Source organism: Chiloscyllium plagiosum, unplaced genomic scaffold (assembly GCF_037043375.1).
Source record: "Chiloscyllium plagiosum isolate Xiang-an unplaced genomic scaffold, Cpla_swu_hap1 HiC_scaffold_4, whole genome shotgun sequence".
Taxonomy (NCBI): Eukaryota; Metazoa; Chordata; class Chondrichthyes; order Orectolobiformes; family Hemiscylliidae; genus Chiloscyllium; species Chiloscyllium plagiosum.
Genome location: NW_028270142.1, coordinates 49,511,630 through 49,529,725, shown reverse-complemented (window position 1 = coordinate 49,529,725; position 18,096 = coordinate 49,511,630). Strand labels below are relative to the sequence as shown.

At 41.7% G+C, this 18,096-nt stretch overlaps 1 protein-coding gene across 5 annotated transcripts in view; it reads right to left on the bottom strand.

Moving 5' to 3' along the window:
- Positions 1–18,096, bottom strand: part of nfatc1 (nuclear factor of activated T cells 1) — a 364,061-nt gene that overhangs the window by 158,793 nt on the left and 187,172 nt on the right. For all 5 annotated transcript variants that reach the window (XM_087986245.1, XM_087986244.1, XM_087986243.1 and 2 more), the window contains one exon: positions 2,449–2,504. In XM_087986245.1, the coding sequence (XP_087842371.1) occupies positions 2,449–2,504 (56 nt within the window). The remainder of the gene's footprint in view (positions 1–2,448; positions 2,505–18,096) is intronic.

Below are 18,096 nucleotides of genomic sequence, written 5' to 3'. Positions count from 1 at the left end.
ACAAATTAAGTCTATACAGGTATTGAATGGATCGTTTCTTGAGCATATGTAAAGAGGAACTTACTGGCACGAGATGAGAGTTAAGCTAGGACGTATATAACTGTAATGATTCTTTTCAGTGACTGAATCTTACTTAATGTAAAGATTGGCTCTAGTTTCTATCTTCAATGACTGCCTATAAGGAATATAAGTAATATTGGTGTCCATTCATGCACGTTTACCAAAAGTCACTGGATAAAGTAAAAGACTGGGCATTCCTATCCCGGTCAAAAAAAGGAGGGAATTGAAATGAATTGATTTATTGTTACTTGTATTTATCAAATAAGTTGTGAAAAATCTAATATGTCGCTTTGCTCCGGTGCCATTTTGATTTACATGATATTAAAATATTACTAGAATATAACTAAAACAAAAGTTCTTCCTCTCTTCTTGTGCTCTGCTTGACATCTCGGGGTGTCTCCACAATGGGATCTGGGCCCACCAACACCCCCGCATCACAGCCCACTCCAGGAGTCCCATTCCAAGGCCATCCTCGCCACTTCTGAACTCCATGAGTACCACACCGGGCGCAACAGGAGACCGCTGATGCAACCGCTGCTCCCATTGATCTGCCAGGTGATTCAATTCGGGCCTACCACATTGCCACAGGTGAAGCCCAACATCCTGATTCCGATGCTGACTGCAGATGTTGCCATCTCTGCTGATCACAAAGGCAGTTCTGCTCTTGGCACCATTTTGAAAGCTGGTGCCACAACCTTGAGTCCTGTGCTGGTGGGCCCACCAACAAAGTCATCACATCCTGGCACTCTCTCGCCACCGGGTCCACACTCGCTGCCATCCCGAGCTCTCCAAGGGCTTGTTCACCTCCGTGCTGCACACACTCTTCCAAGAGCATCCCACCCAAACCCAACCCCTACCCTATCCCTGTAACCCTGCATTTACCATGGCTAACTCACTTAGCCTGCAGATCCCTGGCTGTTACGGGGTTAATTAACATGGCCAATCCCCCTAACATGCACATCTTTGGACTGTGGTACGAAACCGGAGCACCCGGAGGAAACCTACACTGACATGCAGAGAATGTGCAAACTCCACACAGACAGTCATCCGAGACTGAAATCAAACCTGCGACCCTGGCACTGTGAGACAGCAGTGCTAGCCACTGAGCCACTGTGCCACCTCAAATTTATATAATTTGCTAGGCTGCAACCCAGATCAAGGTTACTGATCTGACATAAACTTGCCATTGTTAAATATTACCTATTCTGCACTCTATGATTTTTAATCCATTTAATTAGCCAGTGTATTCTACACCATCTATTTAAAGTCAAGGTAGCTTCTAGCAAGATTCAGACATATTGTTTCCAAACTGTTGGAAGTTACTTATTGGTGGCTGCTTAACAATTAATAGTGGTTGAGTTGGACAGTTTAGCATTGGTCTCTTGCACACTAATTGGTTTGGAAGCTTCTACTTGTAAATGGCAAGAAAAATGTTGAGAATCTTTTTATCTCCCTTGATGATGTAGTTAATAGCCACTAAATGATGTAGTTAATAACCACTTAATGATGTAGCGACTAGCATTTTTAGCATTCTTAGTATGCCTATAGATTTCAGAACAACCTTTGCTTTAATAACAGAACAATTTTTGCTTTAACATTTTAAGATTCCAAAGCCAACTAGTTCTGTTCATTCATGTCACCGCATGGACAAGGATATTTTCAGCCAGCTTTACATTTTAATACATGATCTGTAATTCTTCTGTATTGTATTGACAACCTCTTAAAATCGTACAGTATAGAAGAAACCCTTCAGCCTATCGAACCCCCTAAACTCTTTCTTTCAGCTTAAAAGTATACTCCCTAGTTAATGACCTTTCAACCAAGTGAACAACTGTCATCTATCCGTCTTGTCCATGCTCCTCAATCTTATACATCTCAATCATATCCCCCCCTTAGTCATTCTATCCAGTCTATCTTCATTGCTCAACTACATCATCCCAGGCAACATCCTGGTGAATATCCTCTGCACCCACTCCACTGCATTCATATCCTTCCCATGTGTAGTGAACAGAACTGCACAGTACTCCAGCTGCGACCTAACAAAAGTTCTATAGGGCTCCAACATAACTCTTCTGTTCTTATAAGCTATACCACAACTGATAAAGCTCAGTGTCCAGTGCCTTCTTAACTACCCTATTAATCTGTCCTGCTAACTTCATGGATCTGTTGACAAGCACACTAAGATACACTATTGCTCTGAGCTTCTGAATGTTTTGCTATTGATTGCAAATTGCCTTGTCTCTTTACTTCTTCCAAAGTGCAATGTTGATTATTTTTAAAGTTAACATTAAACAAAGAGTTTGAGTACCAACTGTATTCAAATTTCTATTCAAATTTCACATTTCAACACAAGCATTAGAATACAACCAGCTGAGTGAATACACTTACAGGTTTGAAGAACTCCTTATCAGTTTTCGCCTCAGTCTCCCACACGTGATGTCCGTCTGGGAAGGAAAACATTTTTCAATGGGGTGCAGCAAACCTATTTCACTTAATTGTATTTTCAAGAGGTTTTATAGTTAGAATAGTAGTAACTTACATTTTTGCAATTTACAATACATAGTGTAACAGGATTACAGATTTACTGGCCATCACAATAACTTTATCTTAAAATATTGATACTCACATTGGCGAGAATACATTTTTTACCCTAAATATATTTGACTTTATTCTGAATATATCATATACCTCAAATATCTTCACTTTTTCAAAGTTATCAAAATTAGTCTTGATAAGATCTTATTTGTTTATTTCCAACATAATGTGGAAACTTGATACTTTTTACTTACAAATAGTCTTGATTTGCACAAGCAATTCTTAAAAACAAAATAATCATGTTGCTCTAAACCTGCAATGCAAAAAAGGTGAGAATAGACAACCATTTCCTTTGATGCGGTACATCAGCTCGCAATCTTCAGAAATAAAAGTGGGAATTTCTGCAGATGGAGCATTGTTCTTCATTAAATTCCCAGACAGAAGGCTATTATACTGCCTTACGAACTAGAATACTGCAAAAGATTGTGCACTCTGAGCATTGTTTATTTTGTCTTTTGTAATAATAAATTGATTAATTGTTTTCTTCCGTTAGAGAATTTGAGTGAATTGCAGCTGAGTTCCGTTATTGTAGCTAGACAATTAAGATCTTCCTGAGGGTAATTGTTTGTCGGTAAAGGCTTTCAAATGGGGCCCATTAAGTTATTAGTGCAATACAATTGTATTCTAATTATGCATAATTAATTGTTTACTTGATGCTTATATAAATAAAGATGCAAGTTCCTATTTGAGTTAAAGTGAAGCCCAAAGTTGTAAAAATTAATGCTAAAAGGAGAAGTACACCAGAGTTGGCACTCAATTGTCAAATACAGTTTTCCCTGCTACAGTGGGAAGTTGCCAGGGTGAGAAATTTACATGGAAACAATGGTGTATCAGATTGAAAATGGCAGTGTGGGGCTTATAGACTCATCTGTGCTCATGGTATCACTACTGCCACTTTGTAGAGGCCTTAAGGCAGGCAGCCTGCAATTCAGCCTACTTCATGCAAGAATCGATCTGTAATATGACTTATGTGGAATCTGTCACAGTCTTAAAGTATCATTGGCTGGAACATGTCCCACCAACACTCTGCCAAGGTATTGACTGGTAAAAATAGAAGGATTAAAACATTAGAAGTAGGATCTGGAATAGGCCTCTGGTCCTTTGAATCTGCTCCATCACTCACAAAGATCATGGTTGATTTTCTGCAACAACCCTGTCTTTCCATACTATCCTATTACATGTATATCTTAATTCCCTTAACATCCAAAAATGTATTGACCTAGTTGTTGAATAAAGATTGCCTTAGAATCTTTAACAATATATTCAACAACCAATCAACCACAGCTCTCTGGGGTACAGAATTCCAAAGATGCACAATCTCAAGTGAAGAAATCTCAACTGAGATTAACTAACCTTTTTGTATTTGACTGGGAATCAGTGCTCTTGATCACCAGCCAGGGGAAACATTTTATCACCATGTACCACATCAAACCCTTCTAAAATTGTATATATCTCAACTAGATCAGTTACCATTCTTTGAAACTCCAAGGAATATAAGCCAAGCCTATTTAAGCTCTCCAAGTAGAACAACCCCCTAAGGAACCAGTCAAGTGAGCATTCATTGCATCTCCCCCAGGGCACTTTGTTACCTTTGTCAGGTAACGAAACCAAGTTGCACACAGTACTCCAGGTGTGACCTTGCTAATAACTTGTGTAATTGCATTAAGATGACTTTATTCTTATACTCCAATTTCTTTGTAACAAAGGCTGAAAACAATTTATTTTCCTAATTGCTTGCTATACCTGCATATCAATTCTCCGAATGCAGTAGTAAGGTTCTTAGTTTCCTCAAAATGCAAACATTTCACAGTCTCTCAGCATTAGGGACAAGCCATTCAGAAAGCATCCGCAAATGCTTCTCCCAGCTCAAGAAACAAAATGAAAAAAAAACTCCCAGCCCAATCCCTCCAATTAAAGATGCAACTTGCTTCTTAGTTCCATGAAGGAGCTATTGGAATTCCTGCTAGTGTATCCTGAACCAATTTCCCACTTTGCCAACCAAGTGGTGAAATAAGTACTAAAGTAGTAACTAAATGAGACAAGCCTTTAAAGAGTTTTGAATTAGGGTTGTGTTCTTCGTACTGTGCTTACTCCTGCCTTGTGTAGCCTAATTATTAACAAGCCCATGGAGCTACATCAAATTATGTAAAGCTACATGAAGGAGCGTCGTTCTGAAAGCTAGTGTGCTTCCAATTAAACCTGTTGGACTATAACCTGGTGTTGTGTGATTTTTAACTTTATACATTCATCTAGTACTTTTACCAACCCAGGAGGTTGCAAAGTGCTTTGTTGCCAATTTAATATTTGGTAGAAGTGTAATCACTGTTGGGATAGTGCATGCATTTTGAGCACAGTTAGACCCCACATTCAGCAATGTGACGATGAACAGATTTTAGAAAAGTTGATTGATGGACAAAAGTTAGTCAGGATATCAGGGAATGCTGCACTTCTCTTCCTCAATGCATTGCCTTAGAATCTTTAACAATCACCCTGGGGGTATTAATTTACCACTCTATCTGAAATACAGCATCTCCGATGATGCAACACACTCTCAGAGTTGCACTGAACATCAGTCTGAATCATTCACTTAAGTTTCTAGAGTGGAATATGAACTCATGACCTGTTGAGTCAGAGGGCAAGAGTTCTATCAACTGAGCTACGGCACATATGAATAGTCGTATGTTTTCGGTTCCCTGAAACTGCACTTTACACTTCCAGTATGGGTTCTGGGGTGATTTCCAACTTGAGTATTGAGAAGGCAGGCCTGTATTGCATAGCACAATGTGATTGGGTCTTACTTACAGTGAATAAGCTAGATGCCAGTGCTAATCGAGTTCCATCTAGGCAGCTTCCCAATTGCAAGGGTGGGAATTCATGTTGGGTGACCTAAAGAATGGTACTTGTGGAAATTGGGTTTTTCAAAGCATCTGACATCACAATGCTGCGACCTCCTTACCCACAATAGCCTAATGCAACCATGAAGGTGCTTGCAGAACAAACAAGCACCAAGGAGATCCTCTGATTTCCAACCTGTGTCCTGCCAAGTCAGGCAGCAGCAATAGATAGTACTAGTAAACTGAATCAAAGTTATTCCTAGGACTGAGCTGCAAAAAGCCATGGTCTGATCAGGACTGGCAAAGTAAGGTTCCACTTCACTGTCATAGGTTAGCACCATCTTATTTTAGCCCCAGTATTATTAACATTTTGTACAAAATTGTTGAAAATTGTCAGTCTCTGTGGTTAGTCTGCAGAGAGAAAAACCAGGTGGACACGTTCAGCTAACTGGAGGAGAAAGTGAGGTCTGCAGATGCTGGAGATCAGAGCTGGAAATGTGTTGCTGGAAAAGTGCAGCAGGTCAGGCAGCATCCAGGGAACAGTAGAATCGACGTTTCGGGCATAAGCCCTTCTTCAGGAATCACGTTCAGCTAACTGTCATTCATAGAACTAGACGATAAACTTTACCTGCTCACACCTGCTCTGGGCGGCACGGTGGCACAGTGGTTAGCACTGCTGCCTCACAGCGCCAGAGACCGGGGTTCAATTCCCGCCTCAGGCGACTGACTGTGTGGAGTTTGCACGTTCTCCCCGTGTCTGCATGGGTTTCCTCCGGGTGCTCCGGTTTCCTCCCACAGTCCAAAGATGTGCAGGTCAGGTGAATTGGCCATGCTAAATTGCCCGTAGTGTTAGGTAAGGGGTAATTGTAGGGGTATGGTTGGGTTGCGCTTCGGCGGGGCGGTGTGGACTTGTTGGGCCGAAGGGCCTGTTTCCACACTGTAAGTAATCTAATCTAAATCTCTTCTTTAATGAACTTCCTCCTCCTTGAACACTCACCCTCAAAGCCAGTTACTGCCTTCACAACTATTCCCCCTGCCCCCTTGGCACATCCACTGTTTCCTTCCATCATATACAATGTGAAAAGCTGCCTCCCTCAGCATCAAAAGCAATCAGCAGCGCACGGACTAAGTTTTGTGCTGGCCATTTTGCAACAGCAACTGGCAAACTGCAGGAGGGATAATACAAAAACAGGACAAAATGCTTTTTTGTACAAATTCTTCAGAATAATACCGGTAAAAGGTGTGAATCAGAAAGAAACACACAAATGCATTCCATCCACCTCTAACAACTTAACTTTGTCATTATATAGTTTTCCTTGTTTCTATATTCCATTTCTAAGTCCCTCAGATAACTGGAGCCCTGAAAATGTATCGGTTTTTGGGGTTGAGGTGCTAAATCCTGTTGAAGATAACTTGTCACTATTCTTTCCCTTCCAACAATGCAGACCAGGAGCCTGTGTGTGGTCAATTAATTTGAATGGGCCATGTGCCAGTGCTAATCTTGCTCTTTCGAGGCAGCATGCCAATTGGCAGGGTGGCAAATCTGGCAGCATCATTACTGCTTAATCATCGCTTGAACGCCTTTAAAAGGGTGGCGCATTTGGAAATAGTAGTTGGCTAGCGTTACTGAGACAGAGTGGTTGACAATAGGTGTCACACTGAGCACAAATGGGCAAGACCAAGTGCACCCAGAAAACCCAAGGCCAAGAAATAGTTCCATCCAGAGGACATGTTCCCATGGTAGCTCTGCTGAAACGAACAGGCTCACAACTTGACATGCTTCCTGTGCAACAACAGTGGCTCACGACTCTGAACTATCTGCCAGCAAAGTTCTGCAACAGGTCACACATCATGGAAGTGTATTTGTTCAACTGTAAGCATGGAATCAGTCAGGTTCATAACTGATATTACTGACATCAACTGTTGAAGTCTTAAAGGAGCTAAAAGTGAGCAAACTTAATAATATAATGGCCATGATGCAACATGCAATACTCAGCTAGTTGAAACACTGGGCTGTAGATTTTGTTGCAGCAGGGAAGTCAAATTTCCACATGCACTGTGCCTCAAAAGAACTTCAGGCATATCTCGAGCCTATAGTCTGGAGGACAAAAAGGTAGGTGCATGGTGTATGGAAAAAGGAGGGGTAGATTACTGTACACATGCCTTCTCTAATATTACCTATTTATTCTCCTATTCTGTGTGTCCCCTCCACTGAACCGCATATTTTTAAACACGATGAAATTATCAAGAGACACCATGAAGACAGAAGCCAAATAAAACTTCAAGATATTATACATCCCCAAGAGAAGCACTTTAATAATAGTCCGTAATATTCAAAAATAAACTGCAATGTCACAGAAACAAAATGCCCCCAAAACAAAGGGTGACATTAAAAGTGGCCATCCTCCCAAGTTGCTCCATCCCGAAAAATAGGTTGTTGAATTGGCAATGGCCACTATGGTTTTACCTTCCATCATTTGACCCTGGATTTGCCTGTCGTTATGAAGCCCCCTTCCCACCATCAGTTTCCCCGTTGCTTCAGTCCAGGTTGGCCTGAAAATCGGAATGGCTAAAGTTAGCAGTTCAATTCCTCAAATGATTTTCATAGCTTTAAGCCATAAAGGGAGTAGTGAGGAGATAAAAGCGCCCCTTATGGTTGGAGCAACTGAGAGGAATGTCAGACAAGCACTCAGGCACTCCTAATGAGCAGAGACAAGCAAGAACAAGTCACATGACTGTGCATCTGTACTGCTGGAAGAAATTGAACTTTGTTGCATAGTATTTTACTTAGTAGAGTGTTATTCTGTGCAACAGGGCATGACTTGCTCTTGCCCATCAAAAGGAACTGAAAGTATTGATGAAATATTTTAGACTTTGAGTGGCATATCAAGGTTTTATTTTATGAAAATGCACTCACAATATGCATCTCTAACAGAAATAGAGAAATAACAGTTTGGCAATCCGCATTTTACATGGAATGAGCTAAAATTTCTTAGAATATCTTACAAGAAATTATATTGCTATAAATATCTTATTTGCATAAATAAGTAATAAGTAATCATCAAATTTCATGCAGTAAACACAATGAATTTGGGTTTATGGTACTTGTAACTTATGTAACCACTTAATTTTTTCTCAAATCTTTTGCTCTCTTCCATAGTTCCCTGATATGTTCTAGAATCGCAGAATCCCTACGGTATGGAAAAAAGAAATTCGACCCAACAAGTCTGCACTGTCCCTCTGAACAACATCCCACCTGTACCCACCAACCAGCCCTCTCTATCTCTGTAACCCCACATTTACCATTGCAAATCCACCTAGCAATTCTGGACACCATGGGCAATACAGCATGGTCAATCCACCTAACCTGTCCATCCTTGGGCTGTGGAAGGAAACCGAAGCAGACACAGACAGTTACCCAAGGCTAGAATCGAGCCCAGGTCCCTGAGGCCGCAGTGCTAACCACTGAGCCACCGTCCTATACGTCTGTTCTGTTTCCTACTATGATGTTAGAACAATTGAATCTTACCAGAAATTGGCTAGGTGCTGTTTTTGGCACATAGAGGATTTCTTTCCATGACCCCGAGCAGGTTTTCTCGCACTACTATTCCAAACTAGCCCCTACAGTGATTGTAACAAGGTCCGCCAGGCGGAGATCATAGAATATTAGTTACCCGACTGGGACTATTAACCGGGTATAAATAGGAGTGTCAGAGGTTCTATTCACTCAGAGATGGCTCTGAGGAGGCTGGACCACCCATAAGTATTATGCATATGTAAATAAAAGGGTGGCTTTTCACAGGATACCAGCTTCTGTGGAGTTGTTTCAGCACCTATGGTGCCCCGCTCTTCATACTCTTCCACTCGCCATAGGTGTAAGTTCTTGCCACTGCTAGGGACGTCCACGATTCAAAGCACCATACCTCTAGTCAAACATTAGTTAACCAGAGTTTCACATAATAAGAAAGCAGTCACAAACCAATAGTTCAGGGCACAGATGTGGCACAGCTGGAACTTCACTGCGCACACAAATGCTCTGTCTCATATCCATCACTGTTTCGGAAAAATTAAACTGACAGAGGTAGCTAAAATTTAAAGAAATAATTTAAAGTCTACTCAGGAAAGTTTCCTAGAACAAAATGCTGAGGATCCAACTAGAATCAGGCATTTTTTTGATCTGGTGATGTGTAATGAAATAGGTTCAATAATGATATCAGAGAAAAAGATCTCCAAGGAAATTGTGACTATAACATAGCAGGGTTTAGCATTCAGTTTTTGTGAGAAACGTGGGCTAGGAACAACCTTATTAAAAATAAGTAAGGGTAATTACAAAATAATGAGGTCAGACTTGACAAGTGGACTGGGGAGGGAGTTCTGCAGAATAAAGGTCGTTGATGGACAATGACAGACATTTAAGAAAATAGCTAATGACTCACAAAGATATACCATAGCGACAAAGAGAATTCTAGGAAGGGGATAAGTCAACCATGGTTAACCAAGGATGTTAAGGATATGATCAAATTGAAAGAAAAAAACTTAACGTGACAATTGATAAGCCAAAGGATGGTTTAGTAAATTTGTGAATGACACTAAAATCGGTAGGGTTGTGGATAGTGACAAAGGATATTATAGGTTACAGAGATGTCAGAGGTAGTTTCTTTACTCAGAGAGTAGTAGGGATGTAGAATGCACTGCCTGCAACAATAGTAGACTGGCCAAATTTAAGGGCATTTAAGTGGTTATTGGATAGACAAGAATGGATTAGCGTAGGTTAGATGGGCTTCAAATAGGTTTCACAGGTCGGCACAAAATCGAGGGCCAAAGGGCCTATAAATTGCACTGTATTGTTCTATGTTCTATGCATCCAGGTTTCGCAGGTAAGAGAGATGGCAAATGGAATGTTGGCCTTTATTTTAAAGAGAACGAAGTCTAAATAGGGAAGTCTTACTAAAATTATACAAGGCATAAGTTAGACAACGGCTAGAATATTGTGAAGTTTTGTTCACCTTCCGAAAGCAAAGATACATTGGTATTGCACAAGTTCAGGAAAGGTTCACTCAGCTGATCCTTGGTATGGAGGGATTTTCTTTTGAGGAGGAGTGGAGTAGGTTTGGCCGATACTCACTGGTGTATAGAATAATGAGAAATTTATAAAGGTTCTTGGGGTGCTTGACAGGGTAGATGTTGAGATGTTATTTCCCCTTGCCGAAAAACTAGGACAAGGGCATAATCTCAGCATAAGGAATCACCCATTTAAGACAAAGATGAGGAATTTATTCTGAGGGCTATCAATCTGTGCAATCCTTTACTGTAGAGTCTGGGTTGTTAAGTATATTCAAGGCTGAGATTGACTGATTTTTAATCAGTAAGAGAATCAAGAGTTATGAGGAAAACGCAGGAAAGTGGGGTAGAGATTTACAAAATCAGCCAAGGTCTCATTGAATGGCAGAACAGACTAGATGGGCATAATGGCCTAATTCTGCTTCTAAGTCTTAAATTCTTATCATTGCTCAATCTGGAACCATTGTATATAGGGAACCTTCAAAGGACTTATACACTTAATGGTAAGGTCCTAGGGAGTCTTGAGTTCACCTCTTCCTACCGCCCCCTACCATGACCCCGCCCCCCATTACCAAATCATCATCTCCCAGACCATACAGAACCTCATCACCTCAGGAGATCTCCCACCCACAGCTTCCAACCTCATAGTCCGGGAACCCCGCACTGCCCGGTTCTACCTCCTTCCCAAGATCCACAAGCCTGACCACCCTGGCTGACCCATTGTCTCAGCATGCTCCTGCCCCACTGAACTAATCTCTACCTACCTCGACACTGTCCTATCCCCCCTAGTCCAGGAACTCTCCACATATGTTCGAGACACCACCCATGCCCTCCACCTCCTCCAAGACTTCCGTTTCCCCGGCCCCCAATGCCTCATCTTCACCATAGATATCCAATCCCTCTACACCTCTATCTGCCATGACCAGGGCCTCCAAGCCCTCCATTTTTTTCCTCTCCAGACATCCCCAACAGTACCCTTCCACCGACACTCTCATTCATTTGGCCAAACTGGTCCTCACCCTTAACAATTTCTCCTTCGAATCCTCACACTTCCTCCAGACCAAAGAGGTAGCCATGGGCACACGTATGGGCCCCAGCTATGCCTGTCTCTTTGTTGGCTACGTAGAACAGTCGATCTTCCGTAATTACACCGGCACAACTCCCCACCTCTTCCTCCGCTACAGTGATGACTGCATTGGCGCCACCTCGTGCTCCCACGAGGAGGTTGAGCAATTCATCAACTTCACCAACACATTCCACCCTGACCTTAATTTACCTGGACCATCTCTGATACCTCCCTCCCCTTCCTGGACCTCTCCATCTCCATTAATGACGACCGACTTGACACTGACAATTTTTACAAACCCACCAACTCCCACAGCTACCTGGATTACACTTCTTCCCACCCTACCTCTTGCAAAAATGCCATCCCGTATTCCCAATTCCTCCACCTTCGCCGTATCTGCTCCCAGGAGGACCAGTTCCACCACAGAACACGCCAGATGGCCTCCTTCTTTAGAGACCGCAATTTCCCTTCCCACATGGTTAAAGATGCCCTCCAACGCATCTTGTCCACATCCTGCACCTCCACCCTCAGACCCCACCCCTCCAACTGTAACAAGGACAGAACTCCCCTGGTGCTCACCTTCCACCCTACCAACCTTCGCATAAACCAAATCATCTGCCGACATCTCCGCCACCTCCAAAAAGACCCCACCACCAGGATATATTTCCCTCCCCACCCCTTTCCGCCTTCCGCAAAGACCGTTCCCTCCATGACTACCTGGTCAGGTCCACGCCCCTCTACAATCCACCATCCCATCCTGGCACCTTCCCCTGCCACCGCAGAAACTGCAAAACCTGCGCCCACACTTCCTGCCTCACCTCCATCCAAGGCCCTCAAGGAGCCTTCCACATCCATCAAAGTTTTACTTGCACATCCACTAATATCATTTATTGTATCCGTTGCTCCCGATGCGGTCTCCTCTACATTGGGGAGACTGGACTCCTCCTAGCAGAGCACTTTAGAGAATATCTCCGGGACACCCGCACCAATCAACCACACCGCCCCGTGGCCCAACATTTCAACTCCCCCTCCCACTCTGCCGAGGACATGGAGGTCCTGGATCTCCTTCACCGCCGCTCCCTCACCACCAGGCACCTGGAGGAAGAACGCCTCATCTTCTGCCTTGGAACACTTCAACCCCAGGGCATCAATGTGGACTTCAACAGTTTCCTCATTTCCCCTTCCCCCACTTCACTCTAGTTCCAAACTTCCAGCTCAGCACTGTCCCCATGACTTGTCCTACCTGCCTAGCTTCTTTTTCACCTATCCACTCCACCCTCCTCCCTGACCGATCACCTTCATCCCCACCCCACTCACCTATTGTACTCTATGCTACTTTCTCCCCACCCCCACCCTCCTCTACCTTATCTCTCCACCCTTCAGGCTCTCTGCCTTTATTCCTGATGAAGGGCCTTTGCCCGAAACGTCGATTTTATTGCTCCTCGGATGCTGCCTGAACTGCTGTGCTCTTCCAGCACCACTAATCCAGAATCTGGTTTCCAGCATCTGCAGTTGTTTTTACCTAGGGAGTGTTGCTGAATAAAGAGACCTTGGAGTGCAGATTCATAGCTCCTTGAAAGTGGAGTCGCAGGTAGATAGGATAGTGAAGAAGGCGTTTGGTATGCTTTCCTTTATTGGTCAGAATACTGAGTACAGGAGTTGGGAGGTCATGTTGCGGCTGTACAGGACATTGGTTAGGCCACTGTTGGAATATTGAGTGCAATTCTGGTCTCCTTCCTATCGGAAAGATGTTGTGAAACTTGAAAGGGTTCAGAAAAGATTTACAAGGATGTTACCAGGGTTGGAGGATTTGAGCTATAGGGAGAGACTGAACAGGCTGGGGCTGTTTTCCCTGGAGCATCAGAGGCTGAGGGGTGACCTTATAGAGGTTTACAAAATTATGAGGGGCATGGATAGGGTAAATAGGCAAAGTCTTTTCCCTGGGGTTGGGGAGTCCAGAACTGGAGGGCATAGGTTTAGTTTGAGAGGGGATAGATATAAAAAAGACCTATGGGCAAATTTTTCATGCAGAGAGTGGTACGTGTATGGAATGAGCTGTCAGAGGAAATGGTAGAGGTTGGTACACTTGCAACATTTAAGAGGCATTTGGATGGGTATATGAATAGGAAGGGTTTGGAGAGATTTGGGCCGGGTGCTGGAAGGTGGGAGTAGATTGGGTTGGGATATCTGGTTGGCATGGAGGGTTGGACTGAAGGGTCTGTTTCCATGCTGTACATCTCTATGACTCTATAAATGTTTCAAAACTAAGAACCTGTTCTGTTTCTTATGTTCTCCATTTAGGTTCACTTAAGTCTGAGTGATTAATACAGTCACATTCATTGTAAAACAAGAAGTTCTTCCTCCACTGAAACAATTCAGTCTATCAGTAGGAGCAGAACTTTGTCAACAGTTCGGGGGCAAGTCTGTCATGTGGTGACAATGACACCATGCCCACTGTGTAGAACACATCAGATCATCCACCACTCAGCACATGAGCAAGCTTGAATAACGTGTATCTCACTATATTACAGACTATGACAATGGTTATCTGGCAGAAGATGTTGACCAGAAACTGGCAGCTTTTGGTTTGCAAACATCTACTAGTCAAAGCCTATTCTTCAGGGGATTCAGTGGTGAGAAATAATTATTTTTGTCCTCATTATGTGAGGATCAAGAGAAGAGGGGGCTCAGAGGCAAGGGGAAGGTGGCTTTCAGAATCCATTCTCTTAACCATCACTCCCTCCACTCCCCCCCAGATTGGGGATACTCGATGCATCTCCCCAACTTGGAAAGCTGGTTATCATGGTTTCAGGAAACTAACCTCCTTTCTCACTGACTGGGGAAGCAGAGATGACAAACATGAGCTCTGAAGTGGCCACTAACTGACCAGTCAAGGTCCATAACTGCTGGAAAGACAAAGCAGTTGCCTATGGATCATCTCACTGCTGAATTAGTGACATGGTGAGAGCTTTGCTCCAGGGCATATTCACCCAACTGTTTCCCCTCCTTGCCACCTACTGGGGGGACAACACCGTGCCCCTCATTTTACCATGAATTTGGTCACTGCGTCAACTTACCATTTGTTGCTGTTTGAGACTAAAAGAACATAAAGTGAACAGTAATCATTGTCGCACTGTAATTCACTTTAAATGCTCTGGTACGTAATGATAAGAGAATATTCCTAGTTATAGTTATATCTATAATTTGTGATGTATTTAACTACATCCTCAAGTAATCAAATATTTTACATGCTTTTCTGCAAACTGACTGGTGAACAATACTCTCTCATTAGTACTCCTGTTTCTTCTCTCCATTGTTGTCTTTTGTGGGATTCATGCCAAGAGGAAATGTAATCTCCCTATGCTATTTATTCTGCGCCGCAATAGTACAAGTAATGGAATATGAGACTACTGTAGGTTAAATTTTCCTGCTTACTTTCCATTTCTTCGAGTTTAAAAGTGTTTGTCCTTTGCTTGCCAAGAGTATGGGGAATAGGGGGCAAGAGCTCATGCACCATGTCAGTGGTAATCCATTTATTATTTTGTCTACATACAACTCAGATGAACAAAGAATGGAAATAATGGACAGTATTTTGGTAAACATACTAAAAACCTACTGTCTGGTGTTGAAAATCATCACTGTGGAAGCAGCTTCACCACCTGGTCTGTAATGGTTTAGGAAAGTCCATTAGCACCTTCCAAAGCAACAAGTGCCAACCTTACCGTGACCTCCACATTTTAAGAATTCATTATTTAAAAATTGCACAACATTCCTGTATCCATATTTAATGGGGATGCTAACTACTTAAACAAAGAGTTTAAAGGTGATTTTAAAAGTTGACACTGCACACAAACACAATGGGTAGCCATTCTCTAACATCGCTGTCTGTAATTTTCTGGCTAATGTTCTATCGAGTGGAAAATGAGTCAAAGATTTCTGTTTTCCTGGCTTCAGATCATTACTTTTGGTATGTGGGGCGAAAGGAAGAATGCCCCATTCTGTTCTGTTTTCTTGAACATCATTGGTCAAATAAAGCAAGTAGTGTCTTCTATCGTGTCAGTGTTTGCCCACTATAAATCAGTCTCAGAAAATGTGGATTCCTCAGATCCCACTGAGTACCACGAAATGAAAGTGTTCCTATTTTAAATTGTGTTTGTTATGTTTGATCCACCACATCAATAAGCCAGCAATAATCAGTATTCACATTTGCAACCAGGTTCACAATTGTATATGTAATGTTGGAGATGCAAATTAAGAATTAAGAACTCTATTGAAAGTTTTAAGAATGGTCAAATTATATTCACTCGTTTCATGGTTTAATTATGTCCTGCTCTATTCAAAGCAAAATGGTTGGACTGTGAGCAAACATTGGCAGTAGTTCATAACAAAAGTACTGTCAAATTTTGGATTCAAGTCAAAGTTTTTCATTAATCAATTGTATGATTAAATGATCAGGGAAAGGATTTCTCGCAACAAATGTGAAAAGTTTCATTAGTAAATTCAGTGGAAAAATCAGAGATATTTTCCAATGCTTTCCTATGTTTTGTTGGCAGGTATGAAGGAGAGTGGAAAATATCTAGACATTTTTGGCTGTAAAATATGAAGAAATTTTTCATTTCGGTACCATTTCAAAGTATTACTCAACAAAATAAAATGGTACTGGTTCCTTTTCCATGACGCATATTTCATGGGTGAATTAATCTTAAATACAATGATAAAGCTGTAAAACGGCGTGTTGTATAGATTAACTTTATAAAAAATTAGCATTGACAGAGATTCAGGTATAGCAAGTAACTTTTTACACAGAAATGTAAATAGGAAATCTTGTGTTCAATGTATCCAAAGCTATAATCGGCTCCTAAATGCCACTGAGCTCAATAGAAGAGGAATTGTGTCCAGAAAGATAATCTGAAGTCGCCCTGGGAAGATCACCCTTTATAACAAGACAATGGTTCATTCAACATCAAAGCAATGTTGCTGGCAGAGCTGTGCAGTAAATTACACACAATCAGAAAAAATCCTGGCAATTAAAGTGTCGCCAACAAAGGCTAGGAAAATATTTACAGGTGGCTGCGTTTAATCAAGTTACTTTCTCCAATGTGATCTGTCCACCGAGGTTAAGTCCACACACATCCAGGAAGCACACAGAGTAGATGTTTGGCTTCTCCGTATAATTTCCTATACTGGAACGATGGATACAGCTGCTACAATGGAAACAGTTATCTAAATTACTGAGAGATTTCCCCCAACACACCAATTCCTGGAGACGTGCGTGCTTTGCTTTTTTTTGAGTTAAGGATACATAGTACAAATACTTGTATTGGCTTAGTTACTTACTTCAAAAGACACTGGTCCTCTAGGCAGATGTTACCCTTGCCCCACTTTGGACTAATTATCAAACTAGAGGGCAATTCAAAGCCCTAATGGGAAATCCTTGCTAGAAAGACTACCAAATCATTGCATGGTAAGACTTAACTGGGATTTGCTTACTGCATCTTTTGGGTGACCATGTGTTGCCTAGGGAGAAAGGAAACACTTTTTTCAAAAAACATTTTCTGCTCTGCTTCTTGGGCCAATAAATAATAGAATCAAAACATTTGCACAGTCCCGTGGCATAGATAAAAAAACAGTACAACTTGTGAATGACACATACTGGTCAGACCTGTCTTGTATACCTCAAACAGTAGGCCAGCTCATTCATTTCTAACTAATACTGATTTCTAAAAACAGTTTATTCCCTTTGGGATAGAATAGTCTACTTCTCTCATGGGCTGAAAATTAGTGTCTATATATTCTTGCTTTGTAAATGTTTTGTGTACAGTTCATTCAGACAAATTGCTGCAATTTACACTGCCAGAAACATCTCAGAAAACCTAGAATGTTGTTTACAGTACAATTCCCTGATTAACCAACTTAGTGCTTAAGGTGATCAGGATATTGAATGGGAATTAGTTAAATGTCCAGCTGCTTAAGATACTCAACGTTCTCTTCCAACACATAAATATGAGCATAAATACTTTGCAGAAATCAATCAAATATATTAAATACAAACTTAATGCCTGTAACAATGTCTTCCAAAAGATAATTCCTAACTTGAGTCTGAAACCTGCTGGACATATTTAAATGATGCATTGCTAAAGGACTAAAATTGTGGGAGTTTCAATCATCTTTGGTGAATTCATTTCTTAAAACGATTGGGCTGCAACCTCCACAAATACTTTAACGTCCTAAGTTCTGCCCAGCATGATTTCAACTACACATATTAGGAAAATGGAGAATAATGTTCAAGTTTGTTCATAGGGACAAACAGGGAAAAGATATGGTTTTAGAATAATTTTAAAAATATTTGAATAGCCAAGTGCCAAAGTGCAGAGCAAACACAGCAAAATGCACATCTATTCAAAAGGGTAAAGGTAAAGTTACCATAGTCCTATGGGACCATAAGGCTATTCTTTCATTAGAGTGAGACAGCTGGTGGTG